The 14,079-nt window shown below is 42.7% G+C and overlaps 2 protein-coding genes across 2 annotated transcripts; both read left to right on the forward strand.

Annotated features, from left to right (window-relative positions):
* The first annotated feature begins 906 nt into the window (after positions 1–906).
* Positions 907–6,664, forward strand: ube2ka (ubiquitin-conjugating enzyme E2Ka (UBC1 homolog, yeast)). The gene is made up of 7 exons (XM_030110944.1): positions 907–1,251; positions 1,857–1,950; positions 2,682–2,740; positions 2,868–2,950; positions 3,286–3,385; positions 5,107–5,235; positions 5,309–6,664. Exons 1-7 carry the CDS (start codon positions 1,189–1,191, stop codon positions 5,381–5,383), a joined length of 603 nt encoding a protein of 200 aa, XP_029966804.1. The 5' UTR covers positions 907–1,188; the 3' UTR covers positions 5,384–6,664.
* A 2,346-nt stretch (positions 6,665–9,010) lies between these two features.
* LOC115402401 (neuronal acetylcholine receptor subunit alpha-9-II) lies at positions 9,011–13,746 on the forward strand. The gene is made up of 6 exons (XM_030110934.1): positions 9,011–9,059; positions 9,471–9,616; positions 11,061–11,215; positions 11,703–11,883; positions 12,114–12,465; positions 12,971–13,746. Exons 1-6 carry the CDS (start codon positions 9,011–9,013, stop codon positions 13,744–13,746), a joined length of 1,659 nt encoding a protein of 552 aa, XP_029966794.1.
* Positions 13,747–14,079: the final 333 nt, after the last annotated feature.

Raw genomic sequence — 14,079 nt, forward strand, 5'->3', positions numbered from 1 at the left:
ATTTTATTGCATAACAGACCTACAAAGTTTTATCTTGTAATCAGAAATCACGTTGTCACTGGAATGAATGAATTTTTTTTAAATATTTTTGTTGAACAGCATCCATAAAGTAACCTTTCTGACATGTTTCATAAAAAGTCAGTTGAAGTCAGTGGGGACAGATCTGGAGAACATATTTACCCTCTTCCTCTTTTCACATTCACGCAACATAAGCAGAGTTACACGGTAAGTACATATGAGGAAAAAGTGTCTTTCTTGGTCGAGGAGGTAGCAGAGCCCTGAGCATGAGACAGAATCACATGACAAAATGTGAAACACCTGCATAACATTTAAGACTAATTCCTGTGATAATAGATGGAATATATTTTGCTTGTGAGCTGCTGTTTGGGACAAATTAAATTTTAAGGGAAAGCTTTTCTATGTGGAGCTCACGTGACCCTCCTCGTGTGTGTGTGCATTTCCTCTGTTTCCTCCCACACTCCAAAAATATGCCTGTAAGGTTCATTGGTGACCCTGAATTACCCCTAAATGTTGATGTCAGGAAAGTGAGTTTGTGCTGTTGTCTGTCTCCAAAGACAACAATTGGCGGCCATTTTTTATATATATGAAGCAAAGAAGCTTTAACTTTCAGATTAAGCGTGATCCACTATAAATTACTGTCACTATGCCCCTCCAAACCCTCTTGAAAATGTTCCTTGTACTTGTCCATTTGTTTATTTAATGTCGCAAACACTAACGTCTTTTTATGAGACATTCTTGAATCATTGTCTCCTTTTGTTTATTCTATTGTAATATTTCCAATAACAAAAACATTCCGTGTAATAAAAACAATAATAGCTGATTAATGAGGATCGGCTCAGCCAATCACGAGGCTTCGGGTTGGCTGTACTGATCACGTGAGCCTCTCTCCTCCAGACTGCATGCAGTTTGGTATTAAAATGTTTTCAGTATCGCCAACCATTGTGCTAATATACATTTGAGATGATAGGCACGGCCACCGGGACATTTTAACCAGACGCAGCGGCACACGGAGCTCGGGGACTGACGGCACCGTCGCGGAAACAAACGCCACCTGGGTTATTTTTCAGGTTGTGGCCAAAGAAAAGTGCAGAGCGACTGAAGGCACGGCGAGCTAAGTGGCTAGCTAAAGGCGACGAGGCCCCAACCGAACGGGAACACGGGGGAACCATGGCCAACATCGCGGTTCAGAGGATAAAACGGGAATTCAAGGAGGTGCTAAAAAGTGAAGAGGTTGGTTCTGCTGGTTGGGATTTTTGTTCTTGCTTCTTTCTGTTTGTAGGAGGCTGAATGAGAGTGACGCGTCGCTGTCTCAGCTGACAGCCTGCTAGCCTCCGAGCTGCTAGCTGGAGCTAGCCGTGTCACACACGGCAGCGGGTGCATCCAGCTGCACACACCACCACCACACCTAGACGATAACCTGCCATTCCGGGATGTCAAAGCCAAGAATAGCAGTACTTCTTCGAGGCAGATATTTAGCTTTTCGGAAGACTATTCAACATGGACAAAGGTTAAAGTTCTGTCCCGCTAACATGCTCTGCTACGTTACCATGCCTTCTATGGTCGCTAAGCTAGCTGACAGAAGGTAGTTTGGGTTTATCTAATAATAATAGACACGTGTCATTTTCTTCAGTTTAGATTCGTCCCTAGAGAGACACTCACGTGTAGACGTTTAAGATGTTTGCAACAAGTTGAGATGAACTTTGGCTAATGCTGTGGGGGGTGTCAACTTATGCTGCATTGGCAGGTTTGTGTTTGACAGCATGCTAGTTTAACACTTTGCAGAGTCTGTCTGTCTGCTAAAGTTCTGACCCCTGTTTGCTAATTTGCTCTTCCAGACAAGCAAAAACCAGATAAAGGTGGATCTGGTGGATGAGAACTTCACAGAACTTAAAGGAGAGATAGCAGGGCCACCTGACACGCCGTATGAAGGTGAGCGGCTCCCGCAGACTTGCTGCATGCTAACCCGAATGCATGGTTGCACAATTCTGTTATGTGATATCGGGCGTCGCTGACATCTACTTGATTTAAGGCCTTACCAACCAACTGTTATTTTTTGAGTTTAAAGCATCTTGAATCCTAACTCTGATTCACAGAAATCAAATCCTGTCCACATCTTTTTCATTAGGAGGGTTGTTATGGAGCTTTGTAAAAACCTGATTGAACATTGAAAGTTTGGTCCTTATTTTTGCAGGTTTATATGTACAGATTTTTTTTTAACTGGACTGACATGTTAGTTTAAATGTAAAATACCACTTTTGTGTATTTTGACAAGTAGAATAAAATGATCACTAAGTACAAAGTTTGCTTCTCCAGATGAATCTTAAATAACCCGGCCTTTAACTGAGCATTGTGATGTTTGATCTGGAACCAGACTGTTGTGCTCTACAAGTAAAAATTTGCTCTGTGATATTCACTCATCAATAAAAAACTGTCAAATCTGGCCATGGGTTTGAGGCAGCACTTCGACTTCACATCAAAACGGTTGATGATATTTGATAGATTGAACCGCTTGTTGCGTCAGACAGTTTTGTTCATAAAAAAATCAGAGGATCAAAGGCTGGTTAAGCGTCATGTTGAATAGCCAACCCTTTACCTAGCTCTTCAGATATTTCCTTGTTCACTTCTAAATTACACTGTGATTACTTTTTCATTCCTTCCAGGGGGTAGATATCAACTAGAAATTAAAATCCCAGAGACGTATCCGTTCAATCCACCAAAGGTAGGGATTCATTTCTGCTATCACTACTGAAATAAATTCTTGTCCTTGTCTGCTTTAGTTTAATAAAATTTCAATTACATGGTTATCCACAAATGATTTTCATTCTTCGTTTCACTTCATATCTCAGGTGCGGTTTATCACGAAGATCTGGCATCCCAACATCAGCTCAGTCACAGGTGCAATATGTCTGGATATTCTCAAAGACCAGTGGTGAGTAATCATGAGCCGGCATTCCTGACATTCTCCATCCATCATATATCCATTATGAAATAGTTTTGTAGCTGAGCGAGGGAATATTTCTCCTCTCAAAGCCACTGACAGCTCCATCTTGCATCTGAGTATTTGCCATTAATTTTAAATGTAAAGAAAACAAACTTCCCACTCTCTGGATGACACGATTACATTATAAACCACAAATACAATTTATGTGTTCAGTTGCTCGGTTGCCATTAAGTTAAAGGTTGTTATGAACAGTAGCTGTAAAACGGGAGAAAGTTCACCGTCTACGCTGGCCGAGTTACACAGTAGCGTGCGTGTTGTTTCAGGGCAGCAGCTATGACCCTGAGGACGGTCCTCTTGTCATTACAAGCCTTACTGGCAGCCGCAGAACCAGACGATCCGCAGGACGCCGTGGTAGCCAATCAGGTGGGTGCCCTTCACTTCTGAACTCTGACCTTCTTTCAAGGCTTAAACACACAATTTTAACTTGACACAAATGTCAGCTTCCAGAAAATCTATATCAACATAGTTTTTTTGTTTTTCTGAGCAAGAGAAGAGTCTGTGTTGTTTTGCTCCTTTTACCTTCAGTGGGGCAGAAACCGCCTCTTAATGAGTACAACATGGACATTATTCAACACCTTGCCGAGACGAAGGCTGAAGCCTTAGTGTACCTCCTCCTTTATTTGCTCTGGCTGACTAAATCGTTTTCTCACATATTTATTCAGTTTCACTACTACATGACACCGGACTATTATGCACACAGTGATCTATCATGGATGCCAGTTGTTGCTGTGGTTTGAAAGCACTCGTTGCTGTAGCAGTGAGGTGAAAAGTGATTTGAAATACATGTAGGCAGGAAGCCGTTTGCCCTTTCTGTGCTTTTTGAAAAGCTTATCCTCCTGGACGGTGCATATTATTACACCTACACTAATCCTGTGTAATATGAGTAATATTATTCTATTGATGGCCTACACAGCCCGATGATACGAGTGAAGTAAGGCCTGGAAAACAGTGAAGGTACATTGATGCTTTGTTGCTTAACAGTGAGATTTGTGTTTTGTTTTTTTATCCGCTTATGAAGTACTGAGCAGTTGTCTGTGTTCAAGTAAGGATGTTCAATGTTCATAAACCTTTAGGTACGAAACCTCACCAATTAGTTTTATTTACATAACAGTGCTGCTTGTTTGTAATGATGGTTAATCTACATTCAGCAATACAATTGAAGAGTGTCCACGCAGCATGAGGACAGAGCTCCTGGCAGCAGCAGACAGAAATGACTGCCTGGCAGACTGCAGCACTCCTGCTTCCTCTGGCTCTGAATATCTCAGCAGCCTCACAATCCTGCAGAATTGTCTCATTAGTCATCTGTCATGTAGCAGGATCTGCAAAATAGTACGGATGAGTCACAAGGGCACTGCCTCTTAAGGTTGTAATGATACTTGTTGCTATTGATGCTTTTAATATAGTAATGAACATTTTTCTAGCCGTTTGAGTCGTTCATGTTATATTCTGGTCTGAGTAACTTTCTATGAACAACAAAAAAAAAAAAGAAAAGTGCAACCATATCTCCACAGTTTGATTTCACCTGTGACAATGCTCTCTTTTGATGTAAAAGACAGATGTTTGATTATCAGTTTTCAACTTTCCGGTGTGACTTTATATCGCGCTCCTGCTGGTCTGTTTTCCCCTCTGTTGGAGCTGAACACAAACAATTAGCAAGATCACAGCACAGCTGAGCAATCCAAAAGGTCAGAGCAAATGGAAGGAAAAACAAAAATTACCATTATAACATATGTTATGGGTACAAGACAATCTGAACATCAAGCATGGGATGTTTTCCTCTATTCACTGTACCTCCACTAGTGGCAGTGGTGTAGTGCTCTAAGAAGCTGTGACACAGTCTACACTCCCAGACTGAATCCACATCTAATAGTCAAAGAATGACAAGACTTTTTTTATGAAAGGAAAAAAGTTTGAAGGATTAAAATCCAACCTTGTTTTGAATGTGTTATTTTCTCATATGTACATGTAGTAAGAAAGGAAAGTGGTTATTTTATCAACCGTATTGATGATAGACATCCACGGAGGTGTGCTGGGTCCCACTCACACAAATGTCTTGTGGTTTGTCACGTTTTTGTTCACCACAGTACAAGCAGAATCCAGAGATGTTTAAACAGACGGCGAGACTCTGGTCTCACGTGTACGCAGGCGCGCCCGTCTCCAGTCCGGAGTACACACGCAAAATAGACAAACTCTGTGCCATGGGCTTTGAAAAAGTGAGTACATCTCTGCTGCGTTCCGTCGCAGAGTGAAACTACGGCTCTGACTGCGTTTTGCTTTCCTCTACAGAATGCAGTAATAGTGGCGTTGTCGTCGAAATCCTGGGACGTGGAGACAGCGACAGAGCTACTGCTCAGCAACTGAATTGACACCTCCTTCATGTTCCTCTAAATCCCTCTCTTCCGCTTCAAACACACACACACACACACACACACACACACACTTTTTCTCCTCTGAATTCCAGCTGTCTGATGGCGTCTCCCCACTGCCCCACCCCTCAGTTCCACACGTTCTCCTCCTCTCCACCCACCCCCACCGCCCCCTCGCTGTGGCATCACCTATGCTGTATCACACTCCAATCATGTGCTCTCTGAGTTTTTATCTTTGGTTTCTTTGAGTCCGTTCGACATTCCACTCGGCACTACAATCACAAATCCGACCGCATCTCACCCCTCCGTTCAGGCAGACGCCAGACTCAAGGCCCCGTCCACGCGGCTTATCCTTGCCTATGCAGTGCATTTACTTTCATTTCTGAAAGTCTTTGTCGGAGAGTCAAGCCAATCTGGGGGATTCTTTTCGACCCGTTTCTGATTTCACACTTTTTAGGGCTGTTTTCCAAACAAGGGTTCGAGCCAAGTCTTAACTTATCGTTTGTGTAAAAGCTTTCTGGCATCGAATTTAAACTCATTACCGCCCAGCATCAATCCCAAATAATAAACGTTTCATATTGTGAGAGTACGAACAGTATTGGATCCTTCATAAATTTGGGTCTCACATTCAAGTTGAAGCGTGGCAGATGTGTTGTTGCATAAGAGTAAGTTGCACACCACTTGCTGGCTAGCAGAGTACGTCAGCATGACACACTCTGCCTGTGAGGAGTGTTGCATGCTTTACACCTTATATTGTTCTTTTTTTTTGTTATGGCAGCAGTAGTGCACAACTTAAGCTCATTGCATTAAGGTTTAAAACTGTCGCTAGCAGTAAACGGTTCCGCAGTCATCACACACACATACACACACACACACAGACACCATGTGGGTCGGCTTATTCGTGTTTCGGAAACCAGCTCATGAAGTGTCCCAGAGGTTTTCACGCAGTAGCCATATCTCTTTTCCACGCCACCGTTCTCTCTCGAACAGCCTGCAACCCACCAACCTGCAGTCAATCCCTCTCTTCCCTCCCACACCTGTTCTCCACATGGCTGACTCCACCTTTTTCCCAAGATTTTTAAAAGGAACAAAGGAAAAAAAAAAAAGTTTTGTTCTCCCACAGGAAATACAATGAAAATTTTCTTTTAAAAATAGAAAAAAAAAAAAAAAAAACACCAAACATGTTCAGCAGTAACACAACATGTGACCAGTTTGCATAGAAGTGGTTCAAAATAAGTTTGAAAAGTAATGCATCTTCTTAACTACGCCAACAGATAAATATGTCAATGATTCATCTGTAAATACAAATATTAAAGTCTGTGTAAATTAAACTATGCTTTTGTCTTTTTTTTCCTCTGTCGTTTTGCGAAGATTTGCACTCTTGCGCCCAAGCAACGAGCCCCTGGAAATAAACTTAATTAAAAAAAAGGCTAACATTTATCATAGTATGGATAGGTAAAATAAGTACTTATTGCATTAGATCCAATATTTGTTTATAAGCTTGTCTCTGCACGCATTTGAATAAAAACAAGGGAGCAGTGCTAAATTTACTACATCAACAGAAAACAACCTTTGGGGAATTGCATTGCAGTGAAATTGGAACGAGCGAGCCAATTTAGATGAGGAATGTGCATTGGTTATGCAAATCAGAGCTTTATCTTTCTGTTTGCACTGTTTGCACTGCTGCTGCAGGAATGTCCAGCCCGAGCAAGAAAATTTCTAATGCCTCAGCAAATAAGTGCTGCAGACACTCACAATATTGTGCTGCTCATTTCGCCTGTGTTGAGGAGGAGCGGAACAAGCGCCACAACAGATGGCCTGCTTGGTAGCATGTTGTTATGTGTTGATGCCGTCCAAAAAACCCTGGCAGTAATCCGTCCACTTTTTTAGCCTGCACCTGACAAAATGTACCCCTGGTGTGTTTCTCTCGTGGTACATATGTAATCTACATCTATCAAAGGACCTCAGCGACCGGTTCACCGTGGACGTACCTGTATGGAAATGCACCTGCTGCATGCAGCAGCCTCAGGTATCCAGGTCATCAGCAGCGACAAAAGCTTCTTTTGTATCCTTTACTGGATGTTATCGGCCTTCAGCATCTGCCATCTGGAACGTCTTTTGTGTCCCTGACTCGTGGGCTGCACTAAACAGGACAGGATGCCTCCTTTTGTACCTGATAACACTGAGATCATCACTTCTTGATAGTAACATTTGCACCAAAATAAGTGAATTCATTCTAATAATAAAGAGCTGATTTCGCCACAGCTCCGTCCTCGGATGCTCCTCACATAAAAGCCAGGCTACTCCGGTTGTGTTGATCAAAGGTGAATAAAGACAAACCCCCACAGTGCTGCTGCTGGAAATTCTGCTGTCTTTGATAAAATGTTGAAGTTATGTAATCTTTTATTATGGCTAAAGTGTAACGCATAGATATGTTATCTTTTAGGGTTTATTTTTCAAGTTAAAACGAGGTTGCATTGGTGAACTTTTTTCGTGGCCACCCTGCTGTGCACCGTTTCTGCAATCTCTCTGCAAGAGCATCACACGGCACTGAATTGCAAAAAAGACACATTTACCATAATGGCCTTGATGTGCAAAATATTGATAAATACAAGTCAGAAACAGTGAGTTTAAGAGTGTGTTAATAATGTAATTAGTTTGGGAAATATCAACAAGTCTATTTCTACACAATCAACAACTGATTAAGGTGCAGACTGATGGAACAGATTTTAGGTTGCCTGTCCTACATTGCTTTAAAACTGTCCTTCCCTTCATTTCCTCTTTACAAAACTGATTGATACGTCACTTTATTCAAAATAAATAATGAATCACATCTTCATAAATTATCATTTGAATATTTTGGTGATCAGTTTTACAGCCTGAACACAAAGGGAGAAAATTTAGCACGTATTTGAGCCAAGTCAGTTTTCAAAATTTATTAAATAATTAATAAATTTCACAGAGAAGCACTAAAGAGTCGCCAAGGCGTAACTTCAGTTTTTTTTTAATGGTGCCTAATAAAGATTTATGTTTTGCTTCAACCATGTAACATGTGGGTGGAAGTCTCAGACTGAACCAATGACTTTGCTCCTATTATCCTGACTCATGACCAAACTGAAGTTCCAATTCACATCACCATTTATATTTTTATTCTACTTCTATAATATCAACACCCTCTGCTGATATATTTCTACTTGCCACCCATGGAAAGTCTCCCGAGCTTTTTAGATCTCAAAACCACTCCAGTGTCTGTCGCTCTCTGCCTGCCTCTGCAGCTCCGACAGCGTGTTCGGAGGAGCAGACCCACCTGGCTGACAGGTGAGCAGCCGTGTGTGTGGTTGGTCCGATGATTGACGGGCATCCTGTTTCCCTCCGTCTGCCGCCGCCGCTATGTGATAGCTGGAGTTTTATTCCGCGTCTCAGTCCGCAGACACTCTGCCTCCCCTGCCAAGCTCTAAGAGCTGGCCTCACCTGCTGAGGAGGGCCAAATGAGACGGTCTGCGGCCGCAGTTCAGCTGAGGTTGAGCGGGAACCATGTAGGCCTTCCAGCTGGGGATGAGGCCCGGGACTGCTGGATTGCAGGTTGAGGATCCAGTTGTTTTCCTTATTGAAGGTGCAGGAAATGCTCAAGATGATTCTGATAATCTCTTTAGTGATTCTGCTTCCTGAAGGTGAGTCACACTCCAGCTCCTCATCCTGCAGAGATGAACAGCCCCACACATTTCTGAATGCTTAGAGAAACCTGGCGTTTCATCCTGAGCTCACAGCAGGCTGGGGTGTGTGTAATTACACACAGTCAGGCAGGCCTCACTTCTGAAGTAGAGAAGTCTGGTAGAAGCCTTTAAACACTTCAGTCTTGAGAGGTGTAAACCTATTCTAAAAAAGGTTTATTCAACGCTTTGAAATTAACATATAAAATGCAAGATTTCTTCCTGTAGTAGTTCATCTGCACTTGTTGCTTTTTTGACTCATGTATTTTCTCAATAGCTGAACAGCTGTTTGTCCAAAATTGCATTTAAAACATGTACTGTGGTGTCTTGTGCTGGGTTAGGGACTGATGATTGTTTCTTTTCTCCTTTCAGTGGTTCACTCAGCTCAGGGTCACTACGCTCACAAACTCCTGAGGGATTTGATGGAGAATTACTCCGAAGCCCTGAGGCCTGTGGAGGACACAGACAGCGCCCTGAACGTCACCCTGCAGATCACCCTCTCGCAGATCAAAGACATGGTGGGTGCTCCACAACCAGCTAGTTTCAGTTGATAACAGCGGCACATTGTGATCTGTCTTCTGTGTAAGTTAATCACACTTACATTAAACTGTGAACGGCAGTGTAAAGATGAGATATTGTGGTGACTTTGGAGTCAGTTGTCTTTTTGATTTCCATTGTTCAAATGTGTAAAAAATGCTAATACTTATAAATGCTTTTGCTCGTGTATGACAGGAAAACCTCCAGCTGTACGCAGACCAGGCCTACTGTAACTTATCTGGTTCAGGTTCCCGTTCAGGTTCAGTGCCGCGTCACACTGTGGTGAATTAGCACTTTCTTTATAAACCTATGTGTTTTACTCTACTCAGTCCAATTTCTCCGTGGATTATCTGGATGTCACCTGTTTGTCGGTCTGTCATGTTTGAGACGACGTGTGGGAGTGCCTGTCAGAAAAAAAATACCAAAATGAGTGTGCGTTGGCGTGTCCTATTACCCAGAGCGACGGTGCGCTCCCAACAGCACCCTCATCCTGCCGCCGCCGCGCTCTTCCACCTGATATTGACGGACAGGTCTGGATTTCAGCGCCTGTGATAATCTGAGGCGTACCTGTCCGTGAGCGGGCCAGCAGAGAAACGAGAAGCAGGCAGAAGGATCTTTCTCAGAGGCACCAGGCTGAGTGTCTGTTGCACATAGATAGACACGCAGTCTGCAAAACCCCCGCTGGATACCACCGGGCAAATTATTTACTAATTATATTTTAGCCGAAAAGAAGTCAAGATATCCCTTGTGGCAAACAGACTTGGAATAATTGAGTCTTATCTGAAATATTAACAGAATGACACTTTAAATAAAAAAAATATTTATATATATATATATATTAACAGAAAAAAATAAAATATAATGTTGTTTAGGCACTTCTACACTTCTGCGTGAGGATGCTAACCCTTTCTTCACAGTCGGAGGTAAAAAAAAAAGTAAGAAAATACGACAAAAAATAAAAAGTTTGCAAATTCTTCTGCCTAAAGTTTTATTAGTCAAAGAAAATGAATGTGTTTAAGACACGTGCTCAGATGAACTCTGCACTGCAGAGGAGTGAAATCCCATCTCACCACAGGGAGGTTTCACTGACATGACCGATGGCTCGTTGGTGGCTCCACACTGATAACACTGAACTGAAAACACGAAAAACAGAATATTCATCAGACGGAAACCCTTCTGACACCTCTACTTAAGATTTACATTTCTCCATTCCTCCACTGGAAAAGTTACTTTTGAAAGAGTAATTTTCAGCAAACGACGAGGATTTATTTGATCGCAAAATGTTAATTTGATGAAACAAATCAGTAGCAATCAGTGAAAATAACTTCAGTGAAGCTGATCAATCCAGACTTTGTGTGTGTGTGTGTGTGTGTGTGTGTGTGTGTGTGTGTGTGTGTGTGTGTGTGTGTGTGTGTGTGTGTGCAGGATGAAAGGAACCAGGTGCTGATCGCCTACCTTTGGATCAGGCAGACGTGGCACGATGCCTACCTGAAGTGGAATAAAGAAGACTACGACGGGCTGGAGGTCATTCACATCCCCAGCAGCCTGGTGTGGCGGCCTGACCTCGTCCTCTATAACAAGTATGCACGTACGTCACGTACACAAACCTGGTGTTTGTAATCAAAGACTCATGTTAGCACCAAGAGACCAGGGACTACGGATGGAAATTAGCCTAGGCTAAATCTGGTGTGAAGCATCTTTAAATAATGTTTTTCACACATTGTCCCTGTGAAATAAACCAATAAACTAAACTAAACCTTGGTGTTTAGCTCTTATTAGAACAGCAGCAATATTTTTGAACAACTTTGAGCAATTAGCAGCATACTGTGACAGGATATTGTCAAAATCTAATGATACTTTTATGACGGCAATCTACTTGAATCTAATTACTGAAGCAGAACTTTTCCAAAGTTTTGTAGCCAACGAAACTGGATCATTTATTATAAGTCTTTGGAATGGGGTATACTGGCTCCAGCGCCTCCCAGCAGAAAATACCAAACTCCTCATCATTTAACCAAATGATGCATGCAACTAGGTGATTTGTCTCAAATTCATTTCCTTCTTTAGAGCCGACGATGATTTCTCGGGTCCAATGGACACAAATGTGAAACTGCGCTACAATGGAGAGATAACCTGGGACGCTCCGGCCATCACCAAGAGCTCCTGTGTCGTGGACGTCTCATACTTTCCCTTTGACAGCCAGGAATGTAACCTCACCTTTGGATCCTGGACCTATAATGGCAACCAGGTATAAACACATTAGTGATGGAGCACAATTTGCAACAAAGATGGTTATCAATCTCTTAAGAACCTTTCATAGTGAGGAATATGAGGATATTGACTCAATACAAAATAAAGAAGTTAAGTAAATGTGGGAACAAAATCTTCACTATTTTTTAATATTATGATCAAACTGAAGAACATGCTGCCTCTGTGTCTGTGTTCATAACTCTGTGTCCTGCCCTCTCACTGTCCCAGGTGGACATCATTATGGGCATGGACAGCGGCGACCTGTCAGACTTTGTGGAGAATGTGGAGTGGGAGTGCCACGGGATGCCCGCCACCAAGAATGTCATAATGTACGGCTGCTGCTCCGATCCGTATCCAGACATCACCTACACTGTCCTCCTGCAGCGCCGCTCCTCCTTTTACATCTTCAACCTCCTCCTCCCTTGCTTTCTCATCTCCTTCTTGGCTCCTCTGGGCTTCTACCTGCCTGCAGACTCCGGGGAGAAGGTTTCCCTCGGGGTGACCGTTCTTCTGGCTCTCACCGTGTTCCAGTTAATGGTGGCAGAGAGCATGCCCCCCTCAGAGAGCGTGCCCCTTATAGGTGAGAGCAGATTTATTAACACGAGTCTGTAACTTTGTAATAAAGTCGCAGCCTTTATTAGACTTTTTTTTGTCTTGCATTGTTATCAGCTATAAAGTTTTGTAGTTACTCTTGATTACATATTATATAATGTCGGGATCTGATGACCTTTTTTAAGTGACATTTGCTGTTTTTAATTAAATCTACTCCTCAGGATTAATTATCATTTTGTTGATGTGTCGTAACTTTCTATATAGGATATTAAGGTCAAGTGACTATTAAATATATTTATCTAATAAGCCTATAAAAATGTAATAGTGGGGGACAAGTGACCAATAAATTACACACGTATACGTGTGTCCGAATGCCAGTGATGTTTCCATTAACCTCCATGATATTATGCAGGTCAGAGCAGTGCTGAACCTAGAGCGAGATCATAGACCTTGTGTGAAAAGAAGGATTTTAGAAATGTTTATAATGATGAAATAATTTCTTTACTGTCCCTATGTTCTTATCTGTCACACAGGGAAGTACTATATCGCCACCATGACCATGGTCACAGCCTCAACAAGTCTCACCATCTTCATCATGAACATCCACTTCTGCGGCGCCGAGGCCAAACCCGTCCCGCACTGGGCCAAGGTCCTCATCATCGACTATATGTCCAAGATATTCTTTGTTTACGAGGTGGGAGAGAACTGCGCCTCCGCTTCCTCGTCTTCTCAGTCCCCCCAGGACGAAGCACGCCACCAGCAAATGAAAAACCACGTGCATTCTAATGGGAAACCCGGCGGCCACGGTGGCCGGGAGGACAGGCAGGCTCACAGATACCCCAGGCCTCAAACGCCCAAACTGCCACAGCATCCCAGGGTCAAAGTTCAGCACCACATCACTCGGGAGGAGAGCAGCCACCTCTCCGGTTTTGCGCCGATCCGATACGAGAACTCCAACGGCAAAATACTGACAGGCGACTATCGCAAAGAAGACCAGAAGGTCCCATGTTGTCCCGAAGACCAGAAGCTTCCCTGCTGCCCGGAAGACAAGAAGCCTCTGCCTCACGGCCCCACGGTGACCTTTGGCCCCTGTGTGTTCTGCAGCTATGGCGGTGGCATTCCTGGCGTGGACGCCAAGCTGGTGCACAACGTTGAGTATATTGCCAACTGCTTTCGAGAGCAGAGGGCCACATGTGCCAAGGGGGCGGAGTGGAAGAAGATCGCGAAGGTGATGGACAGATTCTTCATGTGGATTTTCTTTGTCATGGTTTTTCTCATGAGCATCCTCATTATTGGCAAGGCACCGTGACCAAGCAGCGACGCCAGCTATTTATTTATTTAAAAATATATTTGACTGAAGCAAATGTTTTTAGTCGAATGCATAAATCAAAGGGACTCTTTTCTACTTGATGAATGTTCCGCGTGTCAGACACATACGGACTCCGGCTTTTCTATTTTATTCGCACCATATTGTACAGTGAGTAATTTGAAAATAAAACTGAGTTTGCATGGAGTGTTTTTGGCCATATATTTATTCAAATGCACTGTGTGTTTCAATATTAGCAGTACAATAAGACAATTATATTTTTTATACATATAATAATTTATGTTGCTTTATTTCATTATACTGTATTCATTGGTT

The sequence above is a fragment of the Salarias fasciatus genome, chromosome 2 (assembly GCF_902148845.1).
Source record: "Salarias fasciatus chromosome 2, fSalaFa1.1, whole genome shotgun sequence".
NCBI lineage: Eukaryota > Metazoa > Chordata > Actinopteri > Blenniiformes > Blenniidae > Salarias > Salarias fasciatus.

Bases quoted from the DNA above. Each gene is read 5' to 3' on its own strand.
- LOC115402401 (XM_030110934.1), top strand. From the start codon at position 9,011: ATGCTCAAGATGATTCTGATAATCTCTTTAGTGATTCTGCTTCCTGAA. The intron at 9,060-9,470 runs GTGAGTCACACT...TTCTCCTTTCAG, and splicing joins AGTGATTCTGCTTCCTGAAG to TGGTTCACTCAGCTCAGGGT. The intron at 11,216-11,702 runs GTATGCACGTAC...TTCCTTCTTTAG, and splicing joins GACCTCGTCCTCTATAACAA to AGCCGACGATGATTTCTCGG.
- ube2ka (XM_030110944.1), top strand. From the start codon at position 1,189: ATGGCCAACATCGCGGTTCAGAGGATAAAACGGGAATTCAAGGAGGTG. The intron at 1,252-1,856 runs GTTGGTTCTGCT...TTGCTCTTCCAG, and splicing joins AGGTGCTAAAAAGTGAAGAG to ACAAGCAAAAACCAGATAAA. The intron at 5,236-5,308 runs GTGAGTACATCT...TTTCCTCTACAG, and splicing joins GTGCCATGGGCTTTGAAAAA to AATGCAGTAATAGTGGCGTT.